At 36.3% G+C, this 26360-nt stretch overlaps 1 protein-coding gene and 1 long non-coding RNA gene across 3 annotated transcripts in view; one reads left to right on the plus strand and one right to left on the minus strand.

The window, feature by feature from the left end:
* The window catches only part of LOC116556405, a 400504-nt gene that overhangs the window by 200901 nt on the left and 173243 nt on the right, over window positions 1-26360 (minus strand). For both annotated transcript variants that reach the window (XR_004270978.1, XR_004270977.1), the window contains exon 6: window positions 24652-24761. This is a non-coding gene — a long non-coding RNA (uncharacterized LOC116556405). The remainder of the gene's footprint in view (window positions 1-24651; window positions 24762-26360) is intronic.
* MMP3 (matrix metallopeptidase 3) lies at window positions 17775-25621 on the plus strand. Its single transcript, XM_032285747.1, has 10 exons — window positions 17775-18149; window positions 18669-18913; window positions 19006-19154; window positions 19296-19421; window positions 20956-21120; window positions 21298-21442; window positions 22235-22368; window positions 22771-22930; window positions 24034-24137; window positions 25194-25621. The coding sequence occupies exons 1-10, from the start codon at window positions 18045-18047 to the stop codon at window positions 25292-25294; spliced, it is 1434 nt and encodes a 477-aa protein (XP_032141638.1). The 5' UTR covers window positions 17775-18044; the 3' UTR covers window positions 25295-25621.

Below are 26360 nucleotides of genomic sequence, written 5' to 3' on the forward strand. Positions count from 1 at the left end.
GAATGGTATCTGGGTGAATTGTCTTTGGCCTTAGGTAATTCAGGAAGGAGCCGTTTCTCTTAAATAATGGCTGAATAGGAATACAAGTCCAGAGTCACTATCATGAATGTTCATGAAGATGCCTTCAAAGACTTAAATGCAAACCTTTCTTCCTTTTCTTCTATGTTATATTTTCGAATTTTGTTCAACAAATCCTTATAATGTTAACCATGTGCCAGGCGCTGTTCCAAGTGCGGTATATACACAAAAAATAAAATGAAAATAGCTCAGTTAATCCTTATTACACATGAGATAAATAATATCATTCTAATTTTTCAGATGAGAGAAATAAAGCATCAAGAGTTTTTAGCTTGCTCTATGTCAGGCAGCCTTGGAGCTGTGATTCATAGTCACGCAGCCTGACCTCAGAATCTATGTTGTTAAGATTGAGCCTTTTAGATTTATAAAGTGGAAAAAGTTAAAGCTAAAACATCTGACGTTTCACTCTATAATGCTTTGCATTTTTACTTTTCAATTAAAAGTATTCAAAATGTCTTAAGAGTTGTATGTATATCCCATCTGGGAAATATCATTTTTTCTCTGGGAAATGAAGGAATATTATTTCATTGATGTCAGGGAAGAAGATTCCAAGACTTGGAAATTACACGTGTCTTTACAATTGAGGGCTGCACACTGTCTAGCTAATTTTCTGGAGTAACTGGTTTTATGAGGGTATGCATCTTTGACATTTTATTGGGTAGACTATTTTATAAATCTGTAAGGGTAGAAATAGTAGAGAACTGATAGCTACACAAAAGGTTCTTCCTATATCAGTGCAAATAAGTCTTACTTCTTAGGGATAAAATTGATTTGTGCCAGATAGAAGAGATACTCTCAAACATTACATTTTACTGCCTAATAAAGATATTGCCTATTTATGTCATTAGAAAATTTATTTCAGCATTCCTTACTATATATATATCTGTTCTTCAGGCCCTTCTTTGAACTGATTCTTTAACTCATATTGGAAAGACTATTAAAATAAGTCTTTTTTAGACTATTACTTATTGTAATAGTCTTTCCAATATGTTAGCTAGTGAGTTAAAGAATATCTTTAACAAGTTCATTTCATATTTGCATAAAATCATATTTTTAAGCCTTTATATTTTAGCACAAATTAGTCAATAAGGAAGAGAACAGGACTGTCTACCTTGTGGACTACAAATAGAAAAAAAATTAGTAGGCAATTTCTCAAGCCTGCCAGAACTGTAGTTTCATCTTTCTGATTCTGCCTCTCCCCTTATCCTGTAACAGGATGGTGAGGAACCTGTGCCTTTGCAGAAGAAAGGAAAGTATGCACCATGTTTGGGCTACATAAAGTTTCCTTGATTCACATTTTTGATATTGCTACTAGATTTTAGTTGTGATAGGCATGGAAAATTCGAAGATGACTAGGAATCTATGTCTTCAAAGGCACAAAATATGGTAAAGACAAAAAATACATATAAACAAATTGTAATGCAGCGAAATAAGTAGACCAATAGAAGCATTTACAAAATATAGAGATAATTGTATCTCTGCAAAAAGATTTGGGAGCCACAGAACACTTCCTTTGGGAAACAACATTTGAGAAGTGTTTTTAAAGTACGAGAGAGATGTGATAGGTGGAGACATAGGCTAAAGGGATTCCAGATGGAAACGGGGCCTCCTCAAAGACTCACTAGAAGAATATTTTTGTAAAATTGGAGCATAAAGTAAAAAGGTAAAATATGAGAAGGAGATGAGATACCAGGTCATGAACAAAATTTATTGTCACAAAATTTATGTTTATGCAGTTAAATGATATGGCTTTACTGAAGATATTTTAATAAGGATAAATGACTAAACTGCATCTTAGAATATCTTTTGAATGGAAATGTAGAAGATAGATCAGAAAGAATTAAGGCAATGTTCAGAGAAGAACAACTACCATAGTACTGTACTAGTCCATGCAAGAAATACTAGAAATCTAAATTATAGACATGAGGAAGACATGTCAGCAACAGCTAGAAGGGAGAAATAATAAAGTTTGGTGACTGCTTTTTCATGTGGAGTATGGCTGAAAAGGAATAACATCTGGTGATTATTTTTAGCATCTGGTTTAAGAAGTGAGTTTGAATAGAGAAAGAAAAGCCAGTTGTGGAAGAGATGGTGGTGTGATTGACGGAAAGGAAATAACTAGGTTTGTTGAAACTGGGAAGTGAGGAGGAGATGTCTAGTAGGTAATGGGATGGGGTCAAGGTCCAATAAAGGTATCTGAACCACAAATTAAAATGTTGGAGTCTTTAGTGTGTAGGTAGAAGGTCACAACTTGCAAGTTAATGGGATATCTTAGGAGGACAATAAGTAATAGTCTTTCCAATATGTATCATCTCTGGGGTGATTTTCTAGATTATAGTATTATGGCATAGGAACACCAAAATATTTTAGGAGGTCATAATATACCATAGAAAAAGGATTTGCTGATTTATGCAAGACAGCTCTCAGTCCATGAGGATTAAAATCTAAGATCTTTGTCTTTTTTTGTGTTAGTATATAAACATAACATCCCAGGATCACTTTTGTTTCTGGCTATATTGCAGTAATTAATACTGGATTTTGCTTCGTGCTGTGATTAACTATAAAACTGAACAAAATTTATGAAAAAGCTGGTTTCATTCATTGAGCACTAGGTAGTGTAGGAAATAGTCCAGGAAGGAAGAAAATTGATGGTGCAAGCCCCTACGTCTTCCCTGCTTTCTATCTGTAGGTAATTTCCAGGACATAGCAGAGGGGAAAGAAACCACATAGAATGCAGTAGTCTCACTGAATGAGAAGATAGAGATTAAAGTTCAGAGAGGTGGAGAGGGCTACCATTTGCAGGGAAAAGTAAGGAAGAGAAGGAAGCTACATAGATAATGCACTCCAGAAATCGAGAGAGAAGTACCCTTGAGTCTGCTGATGAATCCTAACCTGCATATGCACCACCGAGGAACTGTAGACTGAACAATTCCCAGGGATTACATAGGGCTAGGAGAGGTTTGAATTCCAGCCAGCAAGAATGGCAAGATACTTTTAACACCTGGGGAAATCAGTGAAGCCACTTTAATAGTAGGGCTCAGTTAGTCGTAGAGTTAGGGGTACACTAGACCCACCCTAAAAAAACTTAAAATCAAACTCTGAAAAGATCACGCTGATCAGTAAATTACTTGACTGATCACAACACTTTGGGAGGCTGAGGTTGGTGGATGGCTTGTGCCTAGGAGTTTGACGCCAGCCTGAGCAACATAGTGAGACCCTGCCTCTACAAAAAATTAGCCAGTAGCAGTGGGACACACCTGCGGTCTCAGCCATTTGGGCGGCTGAAGGGGGAGGATTGCTTGAGCCTGGGAGGTCAAGATGAGTCGTGATCACACCACTGCACTCCACCCTGGGTGACAGAGTAGACTCTGTCTCAAAAAACACACACACATATATATTTCTCTCTATATATTTTTTCTATATATATACAAACATTTATTGACTTTTTCTATATATAGAAATATATATTTATAGAGATTTATTTATATTTATATAATATAATCTTATATAAATATATTATATTAATATAAAATTTATATAAACATTTATATTTATATAAATAAATCTCTGTCTCTATAAATATATATATTTATATATAGAGAGAAGACAATAGAGTGATACATTTAATATGTTGAAAGAAAAAAGATATTATCAATTAAGAATTCTATAGTAAAAATAACTTTCAAAAATGAAAAATGGTGCAGACTTTTTCAGACAAGCAATAATTGAGATAATTGATTTTCAGAAGACAAAGCACTACAGAAAATGTTAGGGGAAGTTCTTCAAATAGAAGGAAAATGATAATGAATGGTAATATATCAATACAAAGAAATAAAGAGCATCATAATGAGTAAATATATAGGTAAATATAAAAGGCAGTTTTCTATTTTTAATTACTAAAAATAACTATTTGAAGCAAAGAAATAAAAATGTATTATGGAGTTGACAGAATATATACAAGTAAAATAAATGTATGACAACAATAGCACAAAAGATGTGAAGAAAAATATAGGTGTGAGATTCTTACAGGTGAAGTGGTATAATTCTATTTGAAGGTAACCTCTGAAAAGATAGAGATAAAAATTTTAATCCTAAAAAAACTCATTAAAAATAGACAAAGAGGTATAACTAATAAGCTAATAATATTGATGTAATGGAATACTAAAAATCATTCTATTAATCAAAAGAAGATATGAAAAGAGGAAAAAGGAAGAAATAACAGATGGGACAAATAGGAACAAATAGCAAGTGATTAGATCTAAGTCCAATCATATCAATAATTACATTAATTATAAATTGCCCAAAGACTCTAATGAAAAGAAAGAGACTGTCAGACTGAAACTATTTCCTAAGAAAAATACTTTAAATGTGATGACATTTATATTAAAAGTAAAAGGATGAAAATGATATATCATGCAAACACTAATCATAAGAAAGATGGAGTGGGTACATTAATAGCAGCTAAATTAGATATGGAACTGATTTTCCAAATGTGGTTCCTGATTGAGGAACATCAATAAATCAGGAACTTATTAGAAATGCAAATTTCAGGTCTCATTTCATACTTACTGAATCAATTTAAAATTGAAGTCCAGAAGTCTGTTTCATCAAGTAAGCCCTCTGAATGACTTTGAATCATGCTACAGTTGAGATTCACTACTTACAGAGGAGAATTTCATGCTTATAAAAGTATCAATTAATTAAAAAGACAAAAGTATCCAAGATGAATTTGGATACCAGTGCTGCTACTGATCTGGCCACATAACTTTGTGAAGGTTACTTAATCAGCTGAATCTTGGTTTACTCATCTGTGAAGCGTGGCTATTAAACGCTAGAGATTTCATATAATATATGTATGTATCTATAACACTGACACATGAACAGTGGCCAATAAATGATACTGTTAGAGTTGTGTAATGATTTGATGCATTCATATTGAATCTCTCCTGTCATACTAATGGCCCCCTCTGCAAATTTGCTCCTCATGTCTTTTCTCCTTAACTGCCGCACTCTTGGTCTTGTATACAAATCCTAACTACCTTTCTGGTCACAAGCAAATCCAGCCTTCACTGGTCTTCATCTCCGCAGATGTACATTTTATATCTCAGATTTTGGTGCTTAAGTACATAATAGTTCCTCCCTTTAAAAAATTTGTATATACTTTATTTTGTAATACTTGATAATACTAAGTATTATCAAATTATGTTACAACTAAGTATAGTTGTAACATGTTATATGTTTGAATTATTAAGAAAGATATAAAACATTATATGAATATACTACAATTTATCCACTCTACTGTCCAATGAGCATTTGGGTTATTTCTGGTCTTTTACTATTACAGATGAGGCAGTAGGTCTCTGTCCAACTTATGAAACACAAATGCAAGAGTTTCTCTATGGTATATTCCTAAATGTGGAATGACTACATTTTGGAATCTTTACTGCTCAGGCAGCTATGATGTTAAACAATTGCTGCCAACTGTTTTTGACAAATGACCTGGGAAAATGTTGATTGCACTGGGTGTGTTCTGAGTCAGGCTGAATAAAAACAAGCCTTGTGAGTGGGGTTTTCCAGGAAACTGACAGACAGGTCAAATAATGGCAATTCTTCAGATAGGACTTTGAAAGAGCTCTTACATTATTTGGACTCCAGCAGCTGCTGGTTGCTTGTTTTCACTGTAATTGTGGGCTGTTGGCTTACAAAGCCACCATTTTTGGTTATTTTTGTTGTTTCTTTGTTTTTAGTTTGTTTGTTTGTTTTTGAGACAGAGTTTTGCGTGTTGTCCAGGCTGGAGTGCAGTGGCACCATCTTGGCTCTCTGCAACCTCCACCTTCTGGGTTCAAGTGATTCTCCTGCCTTAGCTTTCCAACTAGATGGGATTACAGATACACACCACCACATCTGGCTAATTTTTGTATTTTTAGTAGAGACAGGATTTCACCATGTTTGTCTCAAACTCCTGACTCCAAGTAATCCTCCTGCCTTGGCCTCCCAAAGTGCTGGGATTACAGGCGTGAGCCACTGCTCCCGGCTGGTTGCTTGTTTTCACTGCAATCGTGGGTTGTTGGTTTATGAGACCACCATGGAGCAGCTCTGTGAACATTCAGTCACTTTTTTTTGAGTATATGCCACCAAGATTGTTGTACACAGTTGATTCATTTTCAAGATTCTAAAAAAGTTGATGTTGACTTTTTTTTTTTGCCAATGTTCTTGTTTTTATGGAAAATGATATTTTGAAGGTCCTTACTCCATCATCCCAGCTGACATCATTTGAAATTAATTTGAATGTACTTAGCCTATTATTCTACAGTGTCATGTTTAAGCAGTTCTTTTCTGTCTGCTTAAACAGGCTGCTGAGAAAATGACAAGCTGATTTTCTGGGGAAATTCAGATGATACATACAAGCTCTGCAAGATGATTTGAAGACTGCATTGTAGTCAAGAACATACAATGAAATTACTGTATGTAGCAGTGTAGAAGAGTTATAAAACCATAGCTTTATAAATCAGTGGACAGTGGCTTACAGAGAGAATTATCAGATGTATTTACATCACATCTTACTCATTTGCTTTAAACAACTCAAATGCTTTGGCATTGCTATGTTCATATTTGTATATGCCTTTTTTATAGCTCCAATAGCTTTAATTTTCTAAGCAGTTTGTCTATCAGATATGTACATCTGCTATGCTTGATTGAAGTATAGTGCAACTCATCAGTAGTAACGTGTACTAGTTATGACTTGTTGACATTTCCATTATAAACTATAATTTTGAATTGTTTATGCATTATAACTGTGGATTTCTATTGCATTGGGATGAAAGTTGACAGGATTTCAGCGACCACTTGTGAATTTTGATTTAGATTCATTATGTGTATCAGAATCTTGTTTTTTTTTTTCAATAAGAGTATGGAAAACATTTCTTGTACTGTAATCTGCTCTTTAACAAAAAATACTTAGTTTTTTAAACAGTTTGTTAGGCAGCTAGTGGGGTGAACAAGGTCATTTTGTATTAAATAAAAAATAAAACTTTGAGAAACTTGGATTTTAAAAGTAATGACAATGCTTAGGTTAGTATTATTTGTAATTGGAATCATTTATATCTGAGAATGTTAGTTGAGAATGGTTCCTTGAAGTTTTATAACCTATAAATGAAGGCCCAGGAAAAATAATATATAAAATGAAACAGCAAACGTAAAATTCCTGCTTACTCTTATTAGATAAAAGTAATTTGAGTGCTTACCTAATTAAAAAAAAGATTGTAGTTGTTTTATGGTGAAATAGTCCTTCAGAATATATCGTCTGCTCTATTGCAGGAAGTGAAGGTGTGGCTTGTCTCAACCTGTTGCAAATATCTTGACAGGTAGAGTTCTGGGCAGTGACTTGTTATACCAAGTCCACAATTGTGATAAGTTAGAAAATCGGCTCTGTGACTCACTGTGTGATCTTAGGCAAATTATTGACCTCTTTGAATCTCAGGGAAAATAATATCTGCCATTTAGATGATTTGTTCTGAGAATTAACATAGGTGAGGTCTCTGACACTTAGTAGGCTGAATTAAATAACTAAATAAACTTATTTCTTCACATCTCAACTTCTTCTGGACCCAGAATTTCCCAGTTTTGCTGCTCTCCTCCTCACTAAGTACATTCATCCCCTAAGAACCACCCTGACTTGTGGAGAGGGTAGAGAACTCACTTGGTCACTCTTTCATTTTCCCCATGTTGCCTTCATTCCCAACTACACTACCTTCCAAAGTTAGATACACCTCATTTTTTGGCCCTTATTCTAGATATCTAATTTCTTGCTATGAATAATAATGCTTATTATTTTCCTAGAAGTTCTTACATAATTTCTGTTACATATATCAAGCCCATAAGATAGACATTTTGATTGTCATTTTAAGAGTGAAGAAAAAGGGGCATAAAGAAGACAAGCAATTTGTTTGGTGTCAGAGCTACTGAGTATAGAAACGAGGATTTAAATTGGGGGCTGTTTAATTCAAAAACCTGTGCTTTTACTACTATAGCACTTAGATTCTTTTGGCTACTATTCTTGTAGCTAGCAAGGAATATTTTTTGATACTATTTGGCTCATTATTAGGCACAAAATTTTAAAGTTGGCAAATTAGCAACATCCTCTGTACTTTTTGGTCCAGTCAAGTTACCATGAAAGTATGAAGAAAGACGTGAACGTAAGTGAGGTTTGAGGAGAAGTTTTTCCACTTATACTCTAAATTCAAGATCTTGAACAGCGTGTTCCCATCTTATAATTGAATAAAGTATGACTTTCAAAACAAAAAAGGATTGCGAAATGTGTATCAAACCACAAAGGTACTGGATTATATGTGTATGCTCAGAACCTTAGAGTTGGATTTTTTTGACGTTGACAAGTGCTTACAAATTCACAGCCAACAAGATTTTGTTCTTTTCCCAGGATTTGGAACACTTACCAACCTTCGTGAATTAGGAGGCTTTGTATTTTTGAATCATAGTGACACACAGTGACTGCTCATAGACTTGTGCCCTAACTGGGTCACATCTGGGCAGCACCAGTGGAAGATGATAGGCAGAAAAGACCAAGCTTAGAGAGAGGGGAAGAAAGTCAGAAAAATTATGAGAGGTACCTCCAAAATAGATGCTGATTATCCATCAGACACTAAGAGACATTTCCAGGTTTCAGTTTTCAAAAATATGAAAATTTGGAAGAAAAAATTTATATAAAGGGTTAAGTCTAGGCCAAGAGAGTGTTATAAACAGATAAGAAACAGGAGTTGGGATAAGTCTGAAGACTGCAAACTCTTTTTTCTGTTTGTTCTGGTTTTGATTGGACGATGTTTGTACCATCTCTGCTGCTAACTGTCTATGTGGACTTGAACAAACCTTTTAACTTTTTCTGATCTTCAATTTCTTTACCTGTAAAACAGAGATATTAACCTTTACCTTGCAATGTGGGTGCGAAGATTAGACATAATATATGTAACGTGCTTGGTATATAGTTGATGATCAATATATTGTGGTTTTCCTCTTTCTTAAAGGACAGTTATACATATATAACTGACATCTGTTTGACCACATTACACACTCTAGAAGTTTTCTATCATACACATGATAGAAATCTATCATATGTATATATATGTACATGCATGTGTGTGTGTATATATATATATATATGTATTCATGTACATATATACACATAATAGTTTTCTTCATTCTTAAAGGACAAATTTTATAGATATATAAAATTTTATATATACACATATATATATGTAAAACTTGTCCTTTATGAACATATATATAGCTATAACTTATTTTTTATTTCATTGTATTTTGTTTTTTTGAGAGAGAATTGCACTCTGTTGCCCAGGCTGGAGTGCAGTGGTACCATCTCCACCTCCCAGGTTCAGGCAATTCTCATGCCTCAGCCTCCTGAGTAGCTGGAGTTACAGGCATGTGCTACCACACTAGGCTAATTTTTTTGTGTTTTTAGTAGAGATTCACTATGTTGGCTAGGCTGGTCCTGAACTCTGAGAAGACTTAAAGTCATTAATCACCTAAAACTATAAAATATAATGAAAGTTTAGAATCCTGGTTCTGTTCTTTCAACTGCATGGATTTAATATGGACTAAGCTGGTTCACCAAGAGCAGCTCTGTGGAGTTGTATGAGCAAGTTCTGCCTTGGTACACATCCAACCTTAATTTTAGCTGTTACTACAACACAAACTTTCATTCTGTCATTCTTACATAATGTGACCCATTCAAAGGATGTGTCAGCATTTATGAAGTCATGACTCAAAAGGTGATGAGCTGTGTCAGAGCTGAGGCAAAGCAGCGCCTAGGACCATTACCACAGATTTGTCAGGGGAATGAACATTACTGGTTAGAAGTATTTGAAGAAAGCTAACCTCTGGAATGAAGCACTTATGAGTTCTGGAGTTTAAGCAAAAATTATGTGAGTAGCAAAAGAGGTCACTGAGCCAAGGAAATACACAGGACTTTCATCCATTACAGAGATGCTTAAGCCATGGAGTTAAGAGACAATTTTCCAATGAGAGAGTGAATGTACAAATGGACAATGGCCAGATCATATATACATAACTTTGACCCACAATCTGCAGCAAAGTGCCCAGAACACCAATCCTCTTGACTAAAATAAATAGGCCAGCCTTGTGTATGTCAGATTTGTAGATTGCCAGATTTTTCCCTGTAGTGCAATCCAGAAAGCTAAACAATAATTTCTGTTACAATTGGCCCCAAATGTCCAAGAGTTGATTATAATAACTGACAGCATCCCTAAATTTTGTCCCTGCTTCCAACTCAGGACTAATCAGAGAAAGATAGGCACTCCTAACCAATCACACAGGATGCCTACAGCCAGTTAGCCTGCCTATAGCACCCCCATTCCAAAGCCTCCTGTTTATCCCCCTTTTTTCCACTATAAAGCTTTCCCTCTCCTCTGCCTGCCTTTGAGTCTCTGCCAAAACACAAGTGACAGTGGCTGACACCGTTGCTATGGCAAGTTCTGAATAAACAGCCTTTATTTTTCCCATGTAGTTGGTCTTTATTTCCACAACAGACAATGATCTGCCAAGTCACAAAGAAAGGACCCCAACCTTAGCTACAGACTAGCTCATGCCAATTCACAAGTCCCAATGCCATGCCATGCCTTTCTCATCTTGCCTGCCTTTTTCTGTCTGTAACATCACTTTCGTTTCTTAAGTCTTTTTGCTTATATCTGCAGTCCTTCAGGTTGCTTTTGCGCCTCACTTGGATGATTACAACGGCCCCTGAACTAGTCAACTTCAACCCATCTCAATCACTGCTACTGGATAAATCTCACAGAAACACAATTCTGATGTCACTTATCGGATCAAAAGCAATATCTAGAAAATTTTCAGTCTAAAAGGACAATGGCTTAGTAGCCACTAAAGCAGCCTTTCCCAAACTTACCCTAGAGCACATAAAAGGAAAAGCTTTTTTTAGAATGTTTTTTTCCACTTTTTATAAAAACAGTGAAGTTGTATTAGAAAAAGTATTCAGAAGCCTGTCTATGTTTGCCTTATGAAATCTGACAAACCTCTCATCATCTGAAAGACCTAGAAAGATATTTGCTCTTCTCAGAGGCCAGGATATATGTTTTTCTATCAACTATAATAGAAAACACTGAAGCTCTATCTCTACTGAACAGGTGTTGATTCTGGAAGATAGAAAAAAAGATTGAGAACTGAGTTTCATATTCACCTAAGATATTTCCCATAGGAAATTTTAACAAAAGCCATGCTCAGTCATGCTGGAATCAGTAAATTTTACTCCTGAACCACCTTTGGAAAAAATTACGTAAAGACATACAATTACCAACTGACTCAAAGTGAACAATTTCAGAATGCATAGGTAAGGCTATGAGAAGCTTAATGGAGCTACCTTTACTGGATTTGTTTGACAAAGTCGTTTTCTGATTGAAAAATGTCTTTTCAGGTGGATTTTATAGCCCAGAGTTAAGCTTGATCCATGATGTTTATCATACCTGTTCTCCTGCTTCCACCCTAATCCTCATATAAGAAAAAGTGTTTATCAAGCATCATTATTTTATGCTACAATCAGATGAAATATATTGCCTGTTGGAGAACCACTGAAATTTTTCTGTTATTCTGTTTTACATAACTGGAATATTTGTGCCAAGAATATTACAAAATGCTCTTTTCCTCCATAAAACCAGAGTTGCCTGGAGCCACATAAAAGCCATTGTCATTGCCAAAGAATTTAAACGATAGATTTCGACATTTTTACCACTCATGTTGAGTGATCTGAGTCATTATGCTTTTATAAATGAAAAAAGACTGAGCCATCACGTGCAGAAATACCTGTGCCTAATCCCTTTTCTATTCGAATTCCCATTCCAACTAGAATGTTTGAATGTTTCTGTGGCAAATAGGCATAAAAATCACAATATATAGTTTGATTTCAACTATAAAAAGCTATGTGATATGAAAAAGTGCTCAACATCACTGATTATCAGAGAAATGCAAATCAAAACTACAATAAGGTATCATCTTACCCCAGTAAAAATGGCTTTTCTCCAAAAAACAAACAATAACAAATGCTGGCAAAGATGTGGAGAAATGGGAACCCTTGTACACCCTTGGTGAGGATGTAAATTAGTACAACGACCATGGAGAACAGTATGGTAGTTACTCAAAAAACTAAAAATAGACCTACCATATGTTCCAGCAATTCCACTGCTGAATATTTATCTAAAGGAAATGAAATCAACATGTCAAAGAGATATCTATACTTCCATGTTAACTGCAGCACTATTTACAATAGCCAAGATTTGGAAGCAGCCTGTGTCCATCAACAAAGAAAATATAGTACATATACATAGTGAAGTTCCATTCGACCATAAAAAAGAATGAGATCCCGTCTTTTGCAACAGCATTGATTGAATTGGAGGACATTACATTAAGTGAAATAAGCAAGGTAAGAGAGGCAAACTTCAGTAGTTTTCACTTATTTGTGGGATCTAAAAATTAAAACAATTAAACTCATGGAAATAGAGAGTAGAATGATAGTTACCAGAGGTTAGGAAGGGCAGTGAGGGGTGGTGGGAGTGGGGATGGTTAATGGGTACCAAAATATAGTTAGAATGAATATGATCTAGTATTTGATAGCACAACAGGGTGACTGCAGTCAACAATAATTTATTGTACATTTTAAAATAATTAAAACAATAAATTAGAATGTTTATAACACAAAGAAATGATCAGTGCTTGAGGTGATGAACACCCCATTTACCCCAATGTGATTGCTACACATTGCATACCTGTATCAAAATATTTTATTGGTAGGCACAGTGGCTCATGCCTGTAACCCTAGCACTTTGGGAGACCAAGGTGGGCAAATCACTCAAGCCCAGGAATTTGAGATCAGTCTGAGTAACATGACCCTATAATTCATATAGAATATGTTGCCTTATTAGTACTTCTGTCCAGCTAGTGAGATTCAAATGTGGAAAATACAAATGAAATTTTATAAATTCCCATGATCAACGTGATGCAAAAAATAATACACAGGTATAAAAAAATTAAAGAAAGTACATAGTTAATAGTGTTAGCTGTGTTTTTCTCCTTGTGACAAGACTATAAATGATTTTTCTTCTTTCTACTTTTTATATATTCTAAATTTTCTATAATAAGCAGATAATATTTTATTTAAGTAAATAAAATTCACTTAAAATGTTTTGTAGAAACAAGTGTATTAGTTTGTTTTCACACTGCTGATAAATACATACCAGAGACTGGGAAGAAAAAGAGGTTTAATATGGACTTACAGTTCCACGTGGCTGGGAAAGCCACACAATCATGGCAGACAGTAAGGAGGAGCAAATCATGTCTTACATGGATGGCAGCAGGCAAAAAAAGCACTTGTGCAGGGAAGCACACATTTTTTAAACCATCAGATCTTGTGAGACTCATTCATATTGTGAGAACAGCACACAGAAGGCCAACATAAATAATTCAATCACCACCTCCGACCAGGTTCCTCCCACGACACATAGGAATCATTGGAGTTACAATTTAAGATGAGATTTGGGTGGGGACACAGCCAAACCATATCACATAGCTTTCCACCAATAATTGAATAAACTCTAAGCACCTTAGCTACAGAGTAATGGTCTTCTGTGACTGGGCTCCAACCTATCTTTTCACAACTTTATTTTTTATTTTTCATTATTACCCTTTGTATACCTTTTATTCCAATAAAAAGTAATTCTTTGACATTTTTCATATAGACTTCTTCTTGACTCTGTATACTCGTGTACTCTGTTACTGAATTTTCCTCCATTTCTACACTTGATCTAGCCAAAAGACCAAGAAGCCCCAAATCATTCCAGGCTCACTTTATCTGCTACTTTATGAGTTTTTTCTAAAGGAAACCCTAAAGTAAATACCTGCTGCTTAATTCCTGTACAACTTTTTTCTTCCCCTCCTCCTCGTCCTCGTCCTCCTCCTCCTTCTCCTCCTCCTTCTTCTTCTCTTCTTTCTCTCTCTCCCCTCTCTCTCTCTGTCTCTCTCCTTCTCTCTTTTGCTTTTTGACAGGGTCTTGCTGTCTTGCCTAGGCTGGAGTGCAGTGGCACCATCAGAGCTGGCTTCCAGGGCCCAAGTGATCCTCCTGCCTCAGCTTCTCAAATACCTGGGATCACAGTCATGCACTACCACACCTGACTAATTATCATTTTTTTTGTGTGAAGCTAAGGTCTCCCTTTGCTGCCTAGGCAGGTCTTAAACTTCCGGGCTCAAGCAATCCTCCCATTTCAGCCTCCCAAACTGCTGGGATTATAGGCGGGAGCCACCATATCAGGCCTATTTCTTATAGAATTAATTCTACAGGGGATTCTCTACTCAGCTAGGTTATAACTTTCCCTCCCTCCCTCCCTTCCTTCCTTCCTTCCTCCCTTCCTTTTCTGTCTCCCTCCTTCCCTTCCTTCCTTCCTTCTTTCTTTCCTGCTTTTAAATAGCTATTTTGATTACTTCTTTTTTTAACTAAATTGATCTTCTAAATTTTATCTCCAAATCTATACTCTTAGTTTGGGTATTCTGAAGCTCTTGAGATTCAGGCCCTTGATAAATGAATGTATAGCTGAAAGAATGATTACATCAGCTGGAGGTAGCAAGGGTCATGCATGATCATGTTTGATTAGTTATGAAGAAGCATGACAAATAGGAAGACAAATGTGAAAAGTTATTAGACAGAATGTTACCTGGCCTCACTGCCAGTTTTTAAATCCAAGGATTAGATTTAATGTAAATTTAATCCTATGCCTTGATCCCTGAGAGGTCAGATATATAAAACTAGCCATTATCTGACCCTTGTATATATTTAATCATATAACAAGTGATTGTTCTGTGGAACAGTCATTTTCATTTCTTGCTGGAAGTGCCCACTTTTTTCCCCTGGTATTCAGAACCTCCATCTACATCTGGAGTGTTTGCTCTCCTCCTCTTCCCTCTTCCTCTTCCTCCCTCCTTCTCCCTCCCTTCCTTCTTACACTCAGTTGCTTTTTAATTTTACCTATTCCTTCTCATTACTGCATTGGTTTTTGAAACGTACTCTATAAAATGCAATTTCACTATCTCATGCATGGTTAGAAAACTCCTGGTTCTACAATTTTAGTTTGCGTGTTCTGGAGACATATGAATGAGGACTTCAATTATATAATAGAGAGACTTTAGACGAGAGCTCTATCTTATGGAAATAAAACTTTTTAAAAATTTAGTTTTTAGAGTATTTTAGAATATATGACATGTAGGATCAGCAAATCTAGAAACATCTGCATGATTTGTAATTTTTTTTCACTTTTAATTTACCTGTTTAACATTTGCTGTGAGCCTTTCATTCATATTATTTAGTTCCCTAAGTAATTTTTGGTTACCTACTATGTGTCAGATACCATGCTAAGTACTAGGAATGCATAATCAAATGAGGGATGGTCCATACCCTCAAGTACCTTACATTAGAATGAGACAGATAAACCAATTCGCCACAATTCAGTGTGGAAAATGCAGTAGCAGAGGCAGGTACAAGATACCATTGAACAACAATTAATGACTCTTCTGGGACTTGGGAAACATCTCCCAGGGAAGTCACTGAAGCTGTTTTAAAATATGGCAAACTTTTGTATTTAGTTCAGGAATGACATGGCTCATTTTGCCAATTACATCTTAACAGTTGAAAAAACAAACATGTTATCTAACAGGCTTTCTTCTAAACTTTAAATATGCTTGATAAGTTATAATTCCAGAGAAAATTTACAAAGGATAATCTAGAAGAAATTAGAGCTGCCACAGCTCTTGTGCTTCTAACTTCTCAATATTTTATCTGTTGGGCTCCACTGTTTCTTCCTGGAATTCACATCACTGCCACCATTCTGTTCTCCTTGTCCTCATATCAGTGTGGCCAAATATTTTCCCTTTATTTCAATCAGGACAAGACGTAGGTTTTTTTTTTTTTTTTGTTCCTTAAAGAAATGGAGAACCATAGAATACTGTTTTTAAAATGTCTTTAGGCCAGGTTCAGTAACCCATGCCTGTAATCCTAGCACTCTGAGAGGTTGAGGCAGGAGAATCACTTGAGCCAGGAGTTTGAAACCAGCCTGGGCAACATAGTGAGACCCTGTCTCTATTTATTAAATAAAATTTTAGAAAGTCTTTAGACATAATCTAGTATAAAAATGAAGGCTTAAATGTGATATACAGCTCCCTGCCAAGTGGCTATCACCTGTTTAGGCATCTTCAGTCATAGTGATCTTATTATCACAGAGAAATCTCTTTAAATTTATTGGGTAACATTTCTTCAATGTTTATTTTTCTTAATAAAAAATGAAGCAAAGAAGAAAATGCAAAAGAGATGTAAATAAGAGGAAGCAAAATGGGCACTTATTAAACGTCTACTAAATGCACATTTGTGTTCATCCTTTTACTGAGTTCTCACTCCCAAGATGCTCTTCCCTTTAGCGAACAAATAAGTCAGCAAAGAAAGAACAAATAGCCTGGAGTGGTGGCTCACACCTGTAATCCCAGCACTTTGGGAGGCCTAGGTGGGGGAATCACGTGGTCAGGAGTTCAAGGCCAGCCTAACCAACATGGTAAAACCCTGTCTCTACTAAAAATATAAAAATTAACCAGGCATGGTGGCATGTGCCTGTAATCCCAGCTACCCAGGAGGCTGAGGCAAGAGAATCGCTTGAACCCAGGAGGTGGAGGTTGCAGTGAGGCAAGACCATGCCACTACACTCCAGCCTGGGTGACAGAGCAAAACTATGTTGCAAAAAACACAAACAAACAAAATGTGGTGATCAGGGAAGTGTCGGGGAGATGGGTAGTGGCAGGTGGCAGAAGGACTATAAAAAGTTTTACAAAATTTCTTCTTCTGAATATGTTTAGAGTCTCGCCTACAAGCATTTACTATACACCAATGATGTGAGCAACACTCTACTTAACAAAGAAACAGAAAAGAAAGGAAATGAAGAAAACAGAAGAGTATGAGCAGAGAATTTAGGATGGCTTCTGCTTTTCAACTTCAAAGCATCTGCTAATTTGAATTTAGGGAGGATGGGAAGAGATTGAAAGAGAATAAGACATGTATAGACGACAAGGACAGAGAGAATTTCAGTCCAGTGAACAACGTAATTCATTTCAATTCTACAAGTATTTATGGAGCGGCTACATGGTTCCATCAGCCATTAATAAATTAGGTACAGAATTAAAACCAACCCAAAGGGAATATGCTTCCTTCGTTTTCACAGACCCTCTTTGTTCTATTCTGCCCATGAGGTTTTCCTCCTCAAGAACCAGCAAATCCAGCCACAGTCAATAGCCGGCATTTCAAATCAGAATCAAAAAAAATAAATCTCCCCTTCCAAATTCCCTCTAGATTATCTTCTATGTTTTGAGTATAATTGTATATAGTATAGACTATAGCTATATATGTACACTTCTCTCTTACTTATGTATTTTATTTGCTTTTATAATGTTTTTCTTAAAATAAAACTGCTTTTAGAAGTTCTGCACAATTCTGAGTTTTACCAAGTCAGCCTACTTCTGTCAAAAACACAAACGTAAACTGTCTAGTGAATTCCAGTCAATTTTTCCAGAGGAAAAAAAAAATGCTCCAGTTTTCTCCTCTACCAAGACAGGAAGCACTTCCTGGAGATTAATCACTATTTTGCCTTGCAAATTTGGGAAGGTTAAGAGAAATTAGTAAAGTAGGTTGTATCATCCTTGGAATTTGAAATTTTTGGAAATGGTCCTACTGCCATTTGGATGAAAGCAAGGATGAGTCAAGCTGCGGATGATCCAAACAAACACTGTCACTCTTTAAAAGCTGGGCTCCCGAGGGTGGACCTACAAGGAGGCAGGCAAGACAGCAAGGCGTTGAGACAACATAGAGCTAAGTAAAGCTGGTGGAAATGAAGAGTCTTCCATTCCTACTTTTGTGCTGCATGGCAGTTTGCTCAGCCTATCCGTTGGATGGAGCTGCAAGGGATGAGGATGCCAGAATGGACCTTGTTCAGGTAATTAACACTTACTGACCTGGCCAGATGAGGAGCTTCCACAGTAAGTTCAAACCATTCTGTGTGTCTTAAAACCCACATAGAATGCTTAAGCTTACTATGTAGGAACAGCTCAGGAATAGAGAGTTATAAAGTGTTAGAAGTGGAAAGGGTCTCATCATCATACCATTTGGGCTTCTCCTCTTACGTAGGAAGAAACAAAGGTCAGAAATGTTAGGTGTTTTCTTAAAATCCCACAACACCATAGCAGTAACAGCACTGGGGCTTAAGGCACATGGATAACAAGTGGAGAGTGGATGAACCATATCTTGCTTTGGAACATCTTTTTTTTTTTTTTAATGCAATGTAATTTTAGCTAAATATTTATGTTGCTAGCATCATATTACAAAATTTGACATTATTTCAGCAAACTAGAGACTCCAAATAGATTAAGAAAAGTGAGCAACTGCAAAAACTTACTATAAATAGCTATAGCTTAAAATTGTAAGAATGACCTGAAAACTATACTTATTCTATTAGCAATACCTAGAAAACTACTACAACCTCGAAAAAGATGCGAAACAGTTTGTTAGAAGAAAGGACAGTAGTCCTGTTGTTAAAAAAATCCAAGAAATGCAGAAGTTCCTTGGGTTGGAGGTGACAGGGAAGCTGGACTCTGACACTCTGGAGGTGATGCGTAAGCCCAGGTGTGGAGTTCCTGACGTTGGTCACTTCAACACCTTTCCCGGCATGCCAAAGTGGAGGAAAACCCACCTTACATACAGGTAATGGTTCAGAGAGGTTTTCACAAAAGATTAGAATTTTATAAACTATACCATAGGAGAAAATAGCAACTGCTTCAATTTTTCTCCTACAGGATTGTGAATTATACACTAGATTTGCCAAAAGATGCTGTTGATTCTGCCATTGAGAGAGCTCTGAAAGTCTGGGAAGAGGTGACTCCACTCACATTCTCCAGGCTGTATGAAGGAGAGGCTGATATAATGATCTCTTTTGCAGTTAGAGGTAAAAACAAACAAAGAAACAAACAAAAACACATGAAATGCAATGAAATGCATCCATTTATCTATCTGGTGTTTTTGTACTGCAAAAGCCTCAAAACAGATCCTCATTACCTATCTTTCCAATAATTTTTTTTTTTACTAGAACATGGAGACTTTTACCCTTTTGATGGACCTGGAAAAGTTTTGGCTCATGCCTATGCCCCTGGGCCAGGGATTAATGGAGATGCCCACTTTGATGATGATGAACAATGGACAACGGATACCACAGGTTAGTTATACATCTCTCAGAGTGATTTTGATGTTAATTTTTTATTTTTGGAAAACTCTTAATAACCAAGAATGCTCAAGAAATGGGATGTTCTGGATTTGCCAGTGGATCAGGGATCAGCAAAATATATATTTGTTTTAATTATTATTGAAAACATTTTCAGATGCTTTAATAGTTTTCCTATACTCATAAGCAATATAGGAAATATCATTAAGTATTTCTTTAATGACTGTGGATCTTTGTGATCTAAGGGTCACCATTATTATGAAAAATTTCTCATTATATCCAAATGCAAACATTCAAGGGATAGCGTATTGCACTGGATCTAAAATGTGCTCTGGATATTGCTTATGTCATTTCCTCCATTTACTTCCTTACTCTTCAAACTAGAAATCAGAATTAAATTTCAGAAACTGAGATTCTCTTTTTTTTTTCTGTCTGAGGCATTATTTTAGTACTTCTATATTAAAAGAATTTTTATGGACTCATTCTGAAGGAAAAGACTAACTCCCAAATACAACGTTTTAACTGTTTAGGTAGAAGAATGTTTCTCAGTTCATAACTGTATATTTTGGGGAATGACATCCAAAGTTTTCAAAAAATTAGCTAAAACAATACTACTTCTAAAAAATAGGAAAACAATTAATACTACATCTGAGGTTTAACTGGGATTTAAAATGAAAATGTAAACCTCTGTAGGATGTACAAATGTGAGTTTAGTGCTGGATAAAATTCTTGATTTGGTTGAGTTAATTAATTCTTGCAAAGAAACCTTCCTTCAAAGTCTCAAATGAGATTTTTTCCTAGCATCACAAGTTACACAAGTAGTACTAGTAACATAGTAATTACTGTATTGATTATAATTACCCAATGACTCCCAATTTTAGCATTTATGGGTGCTTTTAAAAATATGAAGGAAAAAGTTTTGAATAAAGCCAGTGTTTGTTATTCTAAATCTCTTTTGTAACAAATGTTAGACATGATTGGGCATGCTGTGTTTTAAAGCAATTTTTCAAATTCTATGACATCTATCATTATGCATGTTTTTAGTCTTAATGTGTACTTCATGATGATGAGGCTGAGACATTATGGATTAAGATGAATATAGTTTCCTTTAACTGAGACTGCAAATGGCAAATGTAAATATATTAAAACAGTGTTTAGCTTTGCATTGGCAAATGAAGATAAACATATGCTAAACAAGTGGGTTAATTCCATTCCTTAACACAAGAAAAAGGGCCTGATTCTTCTGGAGTTAATATGGTTGTGAGGCTGGGGGTGGGTTCAGGGGTATGGGAGCAAGTGAATGTAACTGGAAAATCAATCTCAAAGATTGATTTCAACTATGGGTTTTAAAATACACTTAGCTTTCCATTAAGTGTGTAATTAGTCAATTGTTCAATTAACCAACAAACAAGGTGAAAAAAGCCCTGTGTGATTCCAAGAAGTAACAACCAATACAATGCACAGCAGACCTGTATAATGTACATGTATTTAAAAAGTAAGTGACTATTGTTTTTGATTTCTTAAATAGGGACCAATTTATTCCTCGTTGTGGCTCATGAACTTGGCCACACCCTGGGTCTCTTTCACTCAGACAACACTGAAGCTTTGATGTACCCAGTCTACAACCCACTCACAGACCTGACTCAGTTTCACCTGTCTCAAGATGACGTGAATGGCATTCAGTCCCTCTATGGTGAGTGATGCTGGGAAAATTAGCCATTGTAGCTTTGCAATGATGGTCTTTAGAAAAGCTTTCAAATGCTACATAAAGTATCTATGGTTTAGTTTAAAGCACCTTGAGAATGTTTGGAAAGCATACAAATTGGCATATATTGAAACGTATCACATTTCTCCTAATGTTCCCCTTCAGGACCTCACCCTGGTTCCCCTGAGAAACCTCTGGTGCCCAAGGAAACTGTCCCTCCAGAAACTGAGACACCAGCCGCATGCGATCCTGCTTTGTCCTTTGATGCCATCAGCACTCTGAGAGGAGAAATCCTATTCTTTAAAGACAGGTCAGACTAAAAACTTATATTTTCCTCTCTATCATTTTAATCTACAATGCTTGGAAAGGAAAACAAACAGAAACTTCCGAGCTTGAAATCATTTAGATATGGCACTGCCTTTTCCCACGTTTTCCTGAAACTGTCAGGTTCATTTTTGAAGGCTCAGGATGATCTGGTTCCTGTCTTCTAATTGTTATTTCCAAATGCCTTAAGCCACGGTTGCTTTTCAAAAGGCATGAGTAGGTCTTTAGAATAATAATTTTATTTTTACTTCCTTCAAAAATGACATCAGGATCAACATTACATTTAATCAATTAATTTACTTACTGGTGGATCAATATGCACATGACAAACATTCAAACAGCACAAATTAGAAGAAAACTAACAATTTTAGTTCCTAGTTCTCCCTGTATTCGTCCACAGTCAAGACACTTTCTGCATCCTTCCAGAACCATTCTATGCATATATAAGAATATATTTATACAGCACATATGCATACATACACACTGCCTAGCTTTTTGAACAGCATATAACAGCTTATCCTGGGATAATTCATTTGCATGAAGAACAACTTTTCTTTCATAGAAGACATTACTCTGGAACCTATGACAGGAGACTCACTGCAGTCTTCTGAAGAAAAAGGAAAGAAATTTTCTAATGGCAATATACCTGATTTCTATCTGTCATCCAGCCTAGAAGATGGGAAAATGGGGGAAGCTGGGTGAGGCAAGGCGGTGAGGAAAATATTCTAAAGGTAAAGGACTGTGTTTCAATTTACACTTCTTTTTACATATCTTTTAGGCACTTTTGGCGCAAATCTCTCAGGAAGCTTGAACCTGAATTGTATTTGATCTCTTCGTTTTGGCCGTCTCTTCCTTCAGGCATGGATGCTGCATACGAAGTTACTAGCAAGGATCTTGTTTTCATTTTTAAAGGTAATTATTCTATCATCATTTCTTTAACTTGCCAGAATAAGCTCTCTCACAAGAAATTAAACAACACTTTAATTTTCTCTACTACATCAAGTTCTGGTTAGTACAGTAGTCAAAGGTAATGAAGTAACAACCAGGGCTGATATTATTGTACTTATATTTTATAGATGATAAAAATAAAGAAAGGAAGATGATTACCCAGAATTGTAAATTTTCTCATTTGACCTTGGTTCATTCATTCAGTCTGCAAATTTTTTGCTAAAAGCCCACTATGAGCTGGTGATTAAATCTAAAATTTGGGCAACTTCTTTACCATGATAATCAAAGATGCTAAAGTGTATTTCTAAAGCTAAAAGGCTTAACTGTTATAATTCAATATGACTCTGAATTATTGATATTTAACAGGAAATCAGTTCTGGGCCATCAGAGGAAATGAGGTACAAGCTGGATACCCAAGAGGCATCCATACCCTAGGTTTCCCTCCAACTGTAAGGAAAATTGATGCAGCCATTTCTGATAAAGAAAAGAAGAAAACATACTTCTTTGTAGAGGACAAATACTGGAGGTGAGATGCAAGAGAAATGACTTTGTGTGAAGCCTAGTTAGGAAAATTATTTTTTTTTTCTAAGGAAATCCCCCACCCCAACCTTAGGCCTGCTTCTCTCTAAGGAGGAAGGATGGGACTTCAGACAACTGTGGGAAAGTTCTTACTTTAAAATATAGAAGCACCATAAGCTCTCCTGCCTTGAGTCCCAAGTGCAGTTCGCTGGTGCTTCCCTTGGTGCCCCACCTGCCTGGAGCCCCCTTTCTCTCCTCAACCCATTCAAATCCTGCCCAGCCTTCAAGTCCTAGCTCAAGTCTCATCACCTCCATGTAGCTTTCCCTTGTGAACTTTAGTTAGACTCAATTGGGAAAATGTCCTGAGAATCCAGGCCACAATTTAGCATTCCCTTTCCATTGACTTATGATTCAGCTCACTGTCTCACTGTATGTTTACTGTCTCATTGTGTGTTTGTCTTGTCTTCCTAACACTACTATATGATTTTCAAAGGCTACCTCTAACCTCACCCATTTGTTACCTCTGCTTGATAATGATGGCACATTTAAGAGATAATGAGCAACAGTAGTCCAGTTTATGGATACATAAACCCACAAACAAGCTGATTCCTGGGTCATCTGCCCAGACTTTGAGATATCGAGGCTGACCATCTGTTATCTGACCCATGGGCTAAAAACACACTTAATTTGCTTTTAATCCTAATCCCTTTTCCCAAGAGGCCACCATAGAAGGCTTAAATGTGCAGGGTGGGAAGGGCAGGTATATATTGGCCAATCGTGGTAGGAAATTTCATATATATGTTCACACTTTCATGTCTTCGTGACAGAAAGATGAGTAAGGTTCTTTCTGTCCAGGCTTAAGAATTATGATGACAAACAGCATGTGCTACATATAGCAGGATGCTGACCCTGTTCTGGATGGAGATATGCCTTTAAGAATGGTTCGCAGTACCATTCAAGTCACATATTTCTATGTTCCCAAATATGCTTGGCATTTATTTGCTGTATTTATGAAGTTTAGTGGAATTCCACATTAAACCTAACATGATTTCAGAAGTTTGGTAACATGGCCTCTATGCAATCCTGAGCTGTTTCTTTTACTCGGTACAGATTTGATGAGAAGAGGCATTCCATGGAGCCAGGCTTTCCAAAGCAAATAGCTGAAGACTTCCCAGGGATTGACTCAAAGGTTGATGCTGTTTTTGAAAAATTTGGTAAGAGAATACTTACTGTTTTGGCCATGGTGCACTTGAAATGTTTATGATATCAGAGGGAAGAGGAGCATTGAAAGTTTTTAATAACAAGCTTTTTTTTAAGGCCAGTTGCCTCCAAAATTTTGATTCACCTATATTTGTACTCATTATAGAACTACTTCACAAAATAACTTGTTTGGAATCATAAAGAAAATTACACAAATTTTACCATTTTACCTTATATATGCATATAAAATCCCAGTGTTTGAATGTCACGTACTCACATCTAAAGCTAACGTGAAGTCAAGCTCAACTTTCAGATTACCATGTTAGCATAAAAATCCCTTCAAGTGGTGTGGCCAGGTTTAATACTGGTTGGCTGGCCTTCTCCACCCAATCTTATTGTTGCTACTAATTCCCAAGGAGATTCTTTTTCTGTCTTTCCTGAGTTGTCAGTCATTGCCTGTGCTGGTCATTTGCAAATACCTTTCTATGTGCCCAAAGTTTAATAAAGAAGATTTTTTTTTCTACTCACAGTAGGTGAGTGGAGGCCGATCATCTTTATTGAAAGGTAACCCGATCACCATGTTTGCAGAGCATTAAAGGGTCCTCTGGCGTTTTGAAATAGTTGCTGTGCTTCTTAGGCTGCAATGTGGGAAAAAGGGAGATTTGTTGGGAAGAAAGAAATTGGTAATTAGAGTTTCCAAGCAAGTGCAGAATGTTATCTGATTGGAAGCGGAATAATCTTGTAACTTGGAACCTGGCTTTGCTGTCAGACAGAGCTGGCACAGAGTGCTGTCTCCAACCTTTCTTGTTAAGTAACCTTGAGTAAGCATCGAAATCTGTCTAAACCTCAACTTGCTCAATCTGTAAATGGAGTTAGATATACAACCTCACAGGGTAGTTGCAGAAATAAATGAAAAGAAATTCATGTAACATGCTTGGCATAGTCCCTGACAAAAAGCAAAATCTATAAATGCTTTCTATTTTTAGTTCTTTATGATTCTGAGTTTCATATATTGTCAAATATTTTTATTTGAAAAAATGTCTTATTATTTCCCTTGTCTGTATTTGCAGGATTTTTTTATTTCTTCACTGGATCTTCACAGTTGGAGTTTGACCCAAATGCAAAGAAAGTGACACACATTTTGAAGGGTAACAGCTGGTTTAATTGTTAAGAGAGAAATGTAGAAAGTACAATATGGCATTTTAAATGAAGCTAATAATTCTTTACCTAAGTCTCTGTGAATTGAAATGGTTTGTTTTCTCCTGCCTATGCTGTGACTCGAGACACACTCAAGGGAACTTGAGCATGAACTCTGTATCTTGCCCGTCATCTTTACATGATCACAGGGCATTCAAACGGGCTGCTGCTTAGCTTGCACCTTATCACATGAAGTGATCTTTCCCAAGAGAAAGGGGAATCACTCATGTGCAACAGACAAGCAACTGTATCTATGTAGGCTATTTGCTTATTTATTAAAGACGATTTGTCAGTTATTTTATTTTATTGTTGTGTTTTGTTTGTTTCAAGGGTAGGTTGTTCTAACAATTTGGGCACATTATGGGCTGAGCATGCTCAGCCAATATGCTAGAGTCTCCGTGACTTGGGGTTCACAATGGGTTCCAGAACTGCAGAGAATCTACCACTTGCCCTCCTCATGAGCCCTGCAAACAGGATGCTTATTTCTACCACCTAGACATTTTATGTGTTCTGACATACCTAAGGCAAAAAATCTATACAGGTTGTCACATTGTAGAGGAGGAACAGCTGCGAAGGGAATTCTGTAATCATAGCAAATTGCCTCATTTGCACACTTCATTTTAAAGGGTGAGGAAATCAAACTTGTTTTTTCATCTTTTCCATTTACTTATATAATCCCTCCGTGCAGCCCCCCTCCCCTGATCTGGTAAGCAAACTTCCTCATATCTACTCTATTGACAATTAAAATATACTCTTGTACTCATTTCGTATCTGCCTGTGCTTGGAGGTAAATGCACATTGGAAAATGACCATTCTAACATTGGTTTATCATCCATAAGTAATGTCTCTAGCATAATAGTACATGGTAAGAGCTCATTCTCTTTTTAACTTATCCATTCATCTGAGAGTAATTTACAAATCATATTCCATGTGCCAGGCATTATGTCAGGTTGCAGTCATAAGAACCTGAAAATGATGGACACAGTCCCCTGCCCTCACTGAGGTTATAATCCAGCAAAAACAATACATGTAGATAACCA

The sequence above is a fragment of the Sapajus apella genome, unplaced genomic scaffold, assembly GCF_009761245.1.
Source record: "Sapajus apella isolate SASKATOON/1434 unplaced genomic scaffold, GSC_monkey_1.0 scaffold16, whole genome shotgun sequence".
NCBI lineage: Eukaryota > Metazoa > Chordata > Mammalia > Primates > Cebidae > Sapajus > Sapajus apella.